The sequence below is a fragment of the Eptatretus burgeri genome, chromosome 23 (assembly GCF_056783735.1).
Source record: "Eptatretus burgeri isolate ZD-2024b chromosome 23, Ebu_testis_v1, whole genome shotgun sequence".
NCBI lineage: Eukaryota > Metazoa > Chordata > Myxini > Myxiniformes > Myxinidae > Eptatretus > Eptatretus burgeri.
In genome coordinates this window covers 1427755-1438054 of record NC_140983.1, presented here as the reverse complement: position 1 = coordinate 1438054, position 10300 = coordinate 1427755, and the positions used below count along the sequence as shown (strand labels likewise).

Here is a 10300-nt window from a genome sequence, read left to right as displayed (position 1 = left end):
GCCTGTGAAACACCAGGATGGCGGTTTATAGCTGGGTTGGGATTCGAACCCTGTACCCTAGGAGATAGATGGCTTTAATCAGAATTTTGGGAAAGGATGGTTTGATAGGCCTACTTTATGTAAAAAAGAGTGCTGAATCCAAAAAAAGCAGTCTAATTGACCCTACTCAAGACAAAATGACCATTTTAACCCCTTTTTGACCAAATATGACCATATTTGGTCAAATTACGTTGGGTAGGTGGGTTTAATCAGAATTTTAGGTGAGGCTGATTGAACAAGCCTAATTTATGTAAAAAAGGGTGCTGATTCCAAATAAAACCGTCTTATTGACCTCAATCAAGACAAAATGACAATCTTAACCCTTTTTGGCCAAATATTCCCCTATTCCATCAAATAGTGGGTTTAATCAGAACTTTAGGTAAAGATGATTTGAGAAGCCTATTTTAAGTAAAAGAGGGTGCTGATTACCAAAAAAGCAGTCTTATTGACCCTATGTAAGACAAAATAACTATTTTTGGCCAGTTTATGGCCAAATATGAATTGGCCCCAGTGTTGAATATTGTTCTGGGAAATATCAATATTTCAAATATTGATATTTGCAAGCTTTCCATTTACCCTTTCAATTTACCACATTCAATTAGTCATTTCCATTATCATAATCATCACTGTCTCCTTCATCCTCTGAATCATTATCAGTAATACAATCATTGTCATCATCATCCTCATCTCCATCTGTGACATCTTCTGGTTCCATGGTTTGAGAAAGAATAGTTGGCATCTGACTGCCGGTAAACCAAAGTGGTACAAAATCTCTGTTGACCTCTTTCCAGCCGTGATCTGGGGGCTGAATGTTCTCCAGTGGATCTCTTCGATGTGCGTGCTTCCAGAGATATGCCACGTAATGGCATCGTGCCAATTTTTGCATCAGAACATTTTTGCAGGGTGGGAGCATGCCTGCATCAAGTCCCTTTATTTTCTCCAATGGATTGTCTGGATCTGTCGGTTTGTATTTCTGTAGGAAGATTTTCAACCTGGCGTCATTCACGGATGATAATGCTCCCTGACCATAGAGTGAACACACATATCTTTCTACAAGGCTGTCGTCATCATCAAAGGCGGTTGTCTCTCCGAGCATGCTGATGCCTTCGAGATGGAGAGCACTCTTCTGAGCTTTCTTCAATGGGTTCACCTTTCCCTTCCTGAAGAAGGGCGACGTGTAGTCGCATCCTGTCAGAGCATGATAACCTGGTAGTGCCGAGGTGGTTTGCCAGCGCAGTAGTATGGACATACCTTCTAGTGTTATCACTCGAATGTCCAAGGTCCATCCACACATTGGCCTTGAGTTGTCTTGAATGATTCAGGAGAATGACCATGATATCAGTGTCTGTTGTACGGACAAAAACATTCTGTCCTGGTATTACTTTTGACAGCATGCTGAGATGGTATACGAGGCTGGTATCTGCCTCCACGTGTGAGCATTCGTACTCTGGTGCCTCATTGTGTTCTACATTTCCTGACAGAGATGCTGTATACTGAAGACACTGCTCCTCATGTGAAACAACAACAGTCCTTTGTTTTATGATTGGTGAATAATGGTTATGTTTCCATTCCTCCATGAAGAACTTAATAAGTGCAGTTTTGAAATTTGGTGATCTCAAGGAATGTCTGAAATCTTTCGGACGTAACTGGTCTGCACCTGTGATGTGAAATGATCCATCATTTTCACCTCTTGCCTGTTGCTCAACACTCTTTATGCTTTTCACATAACTGTCACAGACAAAGTGCACTTTCCTTGCCTTTGGACTGCATATGATCTTCAGGACCAGCTCTGCTGCATTCCCAAATGTTACATTCTTCTGATATTGAATTCTGGATTGAGCGATGTTGCCTGCTGTTTCCCATGTCTGTTTAGTAAAAGGAGTCACTGCATCACCATCATGCTCTGTATCACCCACATGCAACACACACTGCAACGGCACCCTAACTTCCTGGGTAGTTCCTCACGGAGCATGTCCCAAAAACATGAACTGTCTTGTCAGCTGCACAGTAAGATGTCGGCCGAAAGCACATGTTATATCATCTGAGCCACTCAAGGAGGTGCTGCCACCTGCAAACAGAAAATGAAAATACAAATTAAAACAATTAGTCTTAACATCATTGTTGATTTTGCACACTGCTCGAAAAGACGATGCAAACATGCGATATGCCCCAACATGAAATTTCAAACTTTTTGACCACTGGTGGCAAAAAAACTGAACAAGGCGATTGGCCAATTGGTTACTTCTTCATTATATATTTATCATATATATTTATATGTCATGATTATCATGAACAGAACATAATATTATGTGATACAATTCAAACTATGTGCACACCTTCAGAACATCCAAACGCGGACCAATAGAAATTGACCAAATATCATCATAATTTGACCGGAAAGGGTTAAAATGGTCATTGTGTCTTGAGCGAGGTCAACAAGACTGCTTTTTATGGAATCGGCACACTCTTTTACCTAAAATAGGTTTGCCAAATCATTATTACCCAAAATTCTGATGAAAGCCATCTATCTCTTGGAATACTGGCTTCCCCCACCCCCACCCCCCCAAATCTCCTCTAGATGTGAGAACCGGAAACAATGAAAACTTCACTTTCACATCGAACATTGTTTTCCCCCAAGAGGTCAAGAGGTCACTTTCAATCATCAAATATTTATTTATTTAACAATAATAACAAACCCGATCGAGCTGTGACGCTCTTTGGAAGGTCACGTGATTTTCGGGAAGCACCTGTTGAAATCAAATCAATTTTATAAATATTTAAAAAGTTGACGGACGAGGTCGAGTGGAAACTGATCGGATGAACCCCCGAAAACTTGCTTTCCCTTTCCCTCGTCAGGATGAGGTTCGTCACGTGATCGGTGGCGAATCTGCCGCTGAGAAAGCGCGACTCGTCAAGCCTCTGGATCACGTGACTCGGCAAGGTGGAGCGGTCCTCTTATCCCGGAACACCACGTGTCCTTCGCACGGCGAACCTTCCTTCACCACTCCGTACTCACAGGACCAGACGGTGCACGATGACCCGAGGACTCTCCGGTGAAGATCACAAAGAGAACGTCCCGGGATTCACGAGCGGCTCCGGGAGGTTCTCCCTCATCCCGCGGGTCCATGGTCGGTTCACCCGAGGATCACGAGTCCGGACCCGGTACGTGACGTCACTCCGAACCGACATCTTGTGCTTCCTGAAAGTTTATTATTTATTTAATGGATTGTTTTATGTTTCAGATTATGTGGTGAAAGGGAAGATCGAGTCCGAGTCCGTCCGTGGTTCGTTCCCTCGATCTGAAGGTTTGAACCACAAACTCATTCCTCATGTTATAGTTTTATTGTGTATAATGAATAATAATAGTAATAATAATATTACTCCACAGAGTGAATGTAACAACAGTATACCCGGTCCTTGTTATTCCCCCCAAGGTACAAATCCCCATCAAGTTGGTTATTAATTGTTCATGGGAATCCCATCCTTGTTATCCTCCCACTTGTACATCTGCAATACCATGTTATACCTCATGACGTCATCGTTCGATGCCTCTTTACTCTCGTTTACACCAAGCCAGGTGAACATTTATTGTCTTTGTGGGACCCCTGCACCGGCACACAATGGCCTCATCATTTCGAGGACTACGGTGGGATCTTCCACCTGCCCAAGGAACTTCTGGCTGATGAGACGAGTGACTTACCTTTACCTACAGGTGAAGGTACGCTCGTTGATTGAACTGACACCCGCCCTGTGAAGCACCAGGACGAGAGTTTGTAGTTTGTCTTGTATTTATGATGAAAAACAAAAGTTCAAACCTGATGATGTTTCCTTCCCATCATTCACCACCGAAACCACTGCTCCGTGGCCTTTTTGAGCCCCCGACCGTAAGCCCGGTGTCCCCAATGCAGCACATTTGAACGTGTCTTGGGAAGCTGCGACAAATTGTGGAGCATGGCACATGTGCAGCATGAAGAGGTAGTCGATCAGATGAGGGGTAAAACAGAAAGGATTGTCCAGGGGGGGTTAGAAGGGAGCACGTAACTAAAAGACGACGCGAGACAGAGCCACAGGAGATAGATTCATATCAAAGCGAGCCGGAGGGGGAGACAGAGTGAGATGGATTATGTGCGGAGCCGCAAGGAGAAACAGAGGTATTTAAAAGAAAGAGCGAGGACGAAACGGTAAAATATGTGACAGCATGGGGCCAGAAAGTTAAAATACTAAATTATCTCCATGTAAATGTGTATCATACGGTACCAGCCGGTGGTATCTGACATTACAAATCATCTCACAAAAAGAGTTCAAACAAGTTGACAATATGCATGACGGTGATGATGAAATCTGAGTGAGAATAATTCGAAATTCTCAGAATGTTTCATTTCACTCATTTTAAGCGGATGTTCAAACCAAAGCAAACAATGACCTTCGCAGTGAATTGGAGGTGATTTTTTTTGCTCACGCCATATGCAGATGTAAGCAGCAAGGATGGTTGATGAAGATTACGTCATGTCTGTCTACAAACATCAGTTTATGTTCGAGGAACAACTCAATTTCAGTTGAAAGTTATATTTTGAACATTGATAGGAAAACAAACCAATAGTTTATCAGTACTTTGGCGATGAATCCGTCCCGATCGCACCTGCACGGAGAGGAGGAAGATAATCGTTTTAATCTGCCTGCAAAATTGAAACAAAAATGAAAATCATTCCAAACGGGAAACTTACTGTTTATTAAGGATGTTATACAGGACACAAACAACAGTGTTCCGTCTCCACCTCGAGGCACCGAAGCGAGCGCACCAGTTACCCACCCGGACGATGTCACGGCAGAAAGAGAATAATGACACCAACGTGCCCTTTGTGGTGTTTCATGGGTGAAACCTACAATGCCTTCAGGAAGTATTCACACCCCTCGACTTTTTCACATTTTGTTGTGTTGCAGCCTGACTTCAAAATGGATAAAATTAATAAAAAAAAATTCAATTTGGACACAAACAAACACGACATAATAGTGACCGAAGCTTTTCGTGCTGCACTCTTCAGGGTAAGATCGCAGCAAGTGAAGGAGGTGAAGGCGCGTGCTTATATACGCAAGTCTCCGGAAGGTAGACACTGATTGGTTCAGCCGAAGATCCGACCTATCACTGGGATACAAAACGTAAACTGTTCAGCATGGCGGAGGTACGCGCTCCGCCGAGTTCCGTTCTTGTTCATGTGGTGTTGCTGTATGACAGGCTTGAGAGGCCGAACGACCTCCTTCTGCATCAAAGTTCCTTGTGCATCCTCATGTCAGTCTTTCACGAACTCGCTGACCAGACCCGACGTTCAACTGGAGAGGGCAGGGATTTGTATTTTGCTCTGAGTGCCGACTCTGTGCGAGTACTTTGTGTTTTTTTATGGGTTTTTTTCTCCGCAACCGCTTGTCGAATTGAGACGAAATTTTCACTGTGGGTGCGACTGCCCATGAAGAATGTTTTGGTGATGATTATGATGTCATAGGTCACGTGGTGTGGCAGCCATGTTGGAAAAACTTTGGACTTCTCTCTGAAACCATACCAAGGAAATAATTGAAACATCGCACATGGCAAGTACTCGTAATGGGAAATAAGTGTGATCTTTTTTTTAAATGACGTCATAGGTGCCTTCGTAATGACGTCATAATTGCATATGTATAACGTTACATCAAAATTTTTGAGGGCCATCTCGGGATAAAATGTGGCACAGATAAAAAAATTGATGATGTCATCAGTCTCGTGATTCGGCAACCATATTGTTTGTGTTTTTTAACCTTCAAAAATCTTCTCTGAAGTGGCTGAACGGATTGAGGTGAAATTTTACACGTATGACCGTCTATCCGTGAGGAACAAAATGTTCACACATATGACATGGTTTGGCAGCCATATTGGATTTACCCTAAAACCTGAATAAATAATTGATAGGTCACATGGTTTGGCAGCCATATTGGATTGAAGTGAAATATTAAATAATGTTTTCTCTCGAACTGCTTAATCAATCGACCTGAAACTTCACAATTATGATCGAGTTGTGATGGTGAATAAATTTTTTGAATAGATGGTGAATAAAATCTCATCTTGATCGGATGCATGGTCTGGCAGCCAGATTTATTTAATATTTTTAAATCTGGGGTTTTTTTTTTGGTTTTTTTTTTAATATGGTTCACTTGGCTGTGCCTGGATGAGTTTGAGGGTAGAGGAATAGCAGCTGAAACACGAATCCTATCCAGGTTCTTCCTGATGACTTCATCTTTGCTTTTACCTTGTTCGGGTTCCTTCTGATGACCACAATGCAGGACTGTGCCTATTTAGTCTTCTATTTGATTTTAATTGAATTTATTTTAAATCTCATTCTAAATTCATTTGAATGATAATGAAAAACGTCATGGGTCAGGGTGAGGTGTCCAATCAAAGCAGGGTTGCATCAAAGGGGGACATCTTGGTACCCGGTCATCACTGCCAGCAGTTCTAAAGTGGCAGTTCTAAAATATATCTCACATTAATTACAAAACACACCAGAACACAAACACCACACAAAAGTCCTGGCGAGGGTCTGCAATCTCTGATTGTTCTTTTTCTTGTTCTCTACATAATAATACACACAAAGTGTGCGGTTGACCAAAATAAACTACATCCCCACTGCCTTTTGTCCGCTGCAACCCATCCCAATGGACCGGGGACCCGCTTGCTGCGGATATTTCGATTTTGGTGTCGCGATTGTCGTTCTCGGTGATGGACTGCAATCGACATCGACTGAAATCTGCTGCAGTGATCTTTCTACAAATCCACTAGAAACACCCACAAGGGAGTGTTTTTTTTTAACTTCCGGACAAGTTGCACAACTTCTGTGAGTTTGATTTATTATCTCACGATAACATCCTGTTTTCAAGTTATCCCGTCCAGCGGTTTATTCTCCAAAGATTTTCATGCAGAGAATCTTCTATCTACGTCATAATTTCATAATTAAATTTCTTTCAATTACTTTCTCATAACTAGTTCTCAAATTTAAAATTACCTTCTTCAAAGTGTCTCACCCCTCTGATTTTACAACGTTTCAAGCGGTACTCCAGCCATCATTGGTTGAATTGAAATCCTCATCCGCAAAATCTGAAACTTCATTTATCTGATGCATGACCCGATGTGAGTGAATAATTACATTTATGACGTTCATAACCCATGCCAAGAAACAATGTGATATAATAGGGTGCATGGATGATACGAGCGTATGGTCCATGATAGTAGTGGGCTAAAATAGTGGGGTGTTCAGTTAACGATGGTAATATTGTTCAGAATGAACGTGCAACGTGAGACTATGTGCTTTCCGAGTGTCGTTCAAGTTGTAAAAGTGATTTATTGATGTTTTTGCTCAATTGTCTCTTTGCAGAGAAAAAAATTTGAAACGTCTTCACGTGTCAACTGCTTCTCATCGGTGGACAGAGAAGTTTCTTTCGATCATCACCCGACAGAGACTTTGTGTCAGGATGGTGACAAGTTTAGGGGTGTGTCAACAAACAACAACAACTGCGACAGGTGCATCAATGTCTTGCAACAGGAGAACCAAAGAAATGTGAAGACAAACAAGTTTCATGTTACCAACAAAGACGACACCTCCTCATCGTGTTTAAAAGGAGGTGTAAAAATATGCACAGGTGAGACGTCACTCAGGTGCACTGTGTGTCATAAGGGATTTGCTTCTTCTTCATATCTGTTGACACATCAAAGTGTGCACACTGGTGAGAAACCCCACAAGTGTTCACAATGCAAGAAGGACTTTTTTTCTTCATCAAATTTAAATCGTCATCAAGAAATACATTCTGGGGAGAAACCTTACAAGTGTTCTGTGTGCAACAAAGCATTTAATGAGTCATCAAACTTACATAGACATCAAAGAATACACACTGGACAGAAACCGTTTAATTGTCTTGTGTGTAACAAAGCCTTCACTCATTCATCAACTGTATTGGCACATCAAAGAATACACACCAGAGAGAAACCTTACAATTGTTCTGTGTGTGACAAAGCCTTCACTCATTCATCAACTGCATTGGCACATCAAAGAATACACACCGGAGAGAAACCTTACAAGTGTTCTGTGTGTAACAAAGCGTTTAACCAGTCATCGTACTTACATACACATCAAAGAATACACACCGGAGAGAAACCCTACAATTGTTCTGTGTGTCATAAAGCGTTTAATCAGACATCGAACTTACATTCACATCAAAGGATACATACCGGAAAGAAACTCAACAATTGGTCTGTGTGCAAGAAGGCCTTTACTCATCCATCATCTGTATCGAGACATCAAACAATACATCAATGCAAATCATTTCCAGGAACAGGTGCGAGTAGAAGATGCCACACATGGGATGGAAATAGCAGCGAATCCAGCGCCATCAATCGCAAAGAGAAATGAAAAATACAAAAAGATACACCGACAACTGGGAGAACGACAAAAGAGCAGGAATATTGTAAAAAGATCTGGAAAAAGTTGGGGAGAGACAAAGAAGGCACTTTGCAGTGGCTTGGAAGACATCATGTTAACTGGGATGGAGAACGAGTCATAGTACAGTGTCTGTAGAAAGTCCACTCCACCTTTCCAAATTTTCACCTTTTGATGCCTTTTTGCCTGAAATTATGTCATTAAATCAGAGTTTTTCCACCTTCATTCACACATCGTAACCCACAACTTCCGAGTGAAAAATAAATTCTACAAATTTCAGAAAAGTAATTAAAAATTAAAAGCTCAATATCTTGATTGGAAAAGGGTCCAACCCTTTTGTAAATTGGGGTGGAAAAGGGTCCAACCCCCTTATAATGGCAATTGTAAACGAGCTCAGGTGTAACAAATCACCTTCACAATCACACACCAGGTTAATTGGCTTCCATCTGTGTTAAATTGTAGTGATTCTGAATATTTCAGAATAAAATCAGCCGTTCATGTCGGTTTCTCTGCTGGGTGGTGAATCTCACAGCAAAGACTCAACCATGGGAACCGACGAGCTTTCAAAAGTCATCCAGGATAAAGTTGTGTAAAGGCACAGATTAGGGGATGGGTATAAAAATATTTCAAATGCCTTGAATATCCCTTGGAGCACAGTCAAGACAGTCATTAAGAAATGGAAGGTGTATGGAATCACCAAGACCGTCGAGATCAGACCATCCCTCCAAACTCGATGATTAAGCAATGAGGAGACTGATCAGAGAGACCATCAACAGGCTCATGGCAACTTTGAAAGAGCTCCAGGCCTTTCTGGCAAAGACTGGTCAATGTGTACATGTGACAATATCACAAGCACTCAACAAGTCTGGCTTGTACGGTAGGGTGGCAAGAAGGAAGCCATTACTCACTCATAAAAGCCCACCTTGAGTCCCGTTTGAGGTATGTAAAATACCATTCCGGAGATTCTGAAGCCTTGTGGAAAAAGTTTTGTGGTCTGATGAAACCAAGATGGAACTTTTTGGCCTTAATGCAAAACGCTTCATTTGGCACACAAACAACAAAGCACATCGACCAAAGAACACCATCCCTACTGTGAAGCATGGTGGTAGCAGCATCATGTTATGGGGATGTTTGTCATCTGCAGGAACTGGGGCACTTGTTAAGATTGAAGGGAAAATGGATAGAGCAAAATGCAAAAAATCCTGGAGGAAAACCTGCTGTCCTCTGCAAGAAAGCTGAAATTGGGGCGGATGTTCACCTTTCAGAATGAAAAACGACCCGAAGCACAAAGTCAAAGCTACACTGGAATGGGTGAGGAACAAAAAGATAAATGTCCTTGAGTGGCCCAGTCCGAGCCCCGACATAAATCCATTCGAAAATATGTGGCTTGACTTCAAGATTGCTGTCCATCAACGCTCCCCACACAGCTCGACTGAGCTTGAACAATTCTGTGCAGAAGAATGGGCAAATATTGCCCAATCAAGGTGTGCAAAGTTGGAAGAGACCAATCCCAACAGACTTACAGTTATAATTGCCATTAAAGGTGCTTCCACCAAGTATTAACTCAGGGGGTGGACACTTATCAAACCAAGATATTCTCTTTTTGTAATTTTAATTAATATTCTGACATTTGTATGATTTGTTTTTCACTCGGAAGTTGTCGGCTACGATGTGTAAACAAAGGTGGAAAAACTCTGATTTAATGATATTTAATTCCAGGTTATAAGGCACCAAAAGGTGAAAATTTTGAAAGGAGGTGGAGACTTTCCATAGACACTGCACATACCCAACACCAAGGACACTTT

General features: G+C 41.8%; 1 protein-coding gene across 4 annotated transcripts; it reads left to right on the top strand.

Moving 5' to 3' along the window:
• The first annotated feature begins 2965 nt into the window (after positions 1 to 2965).
• On the top strand, positions 2966 to 10092 carry LOC147007944 (uncharacterized). 4 transcript variants are annotated; one of them, XM_085866156.1, is made up of 4 exons: positions 2966 to 3201; positions 3282 to 3344; positions 3617 to 3757; positions 7437 to 10092. In XM_085866156.1, exons 3-4 carry the CDS (start codon positions 3722 to 3724, stop codon positions 8466 to 8468), a joined length of 1068 nt encoding a protein of 355 aa, XP_085722282.1. In that variant the 5' UTR covers positions 2966 to 3201; positions 3282 to 3344; positions 3617 to 3721; the 3' UTR covers positions 8469 to 10092. The 4 variants fall into 4 exon arrangements, 3 of the variants coding, with proteins under 3 accessions (XP_085722282.1, XP_085722283.1, XP_085722284.1); XM_085866157.1 differs by having other exon boundaries at positions 3613 to 3757; XM_085866158.1 differs by lacking the exon at positions 7437 to 10092 and adding an exon at positions 6660 to 6730.
• Positions 10093 to 10300: the final 208 nt, after the last annotated feature.

Excerpts from the sequence above, each read along its gene's own strand:
- LOC147007944 (XM_085866156.1), top strand. The coding sequence starts at position 3,722 with ATGAGACGAGTGACTTACCTTTACCTACAGGTGAAG. Across the intron at positions 3,758-7,436 it reads ACCTTTACCTACAGGTGAAG|AGAAAAAAATTTGAAACGTC; the intron begins GTACGCTCGTTG and ends GTCTCTTTGCAG.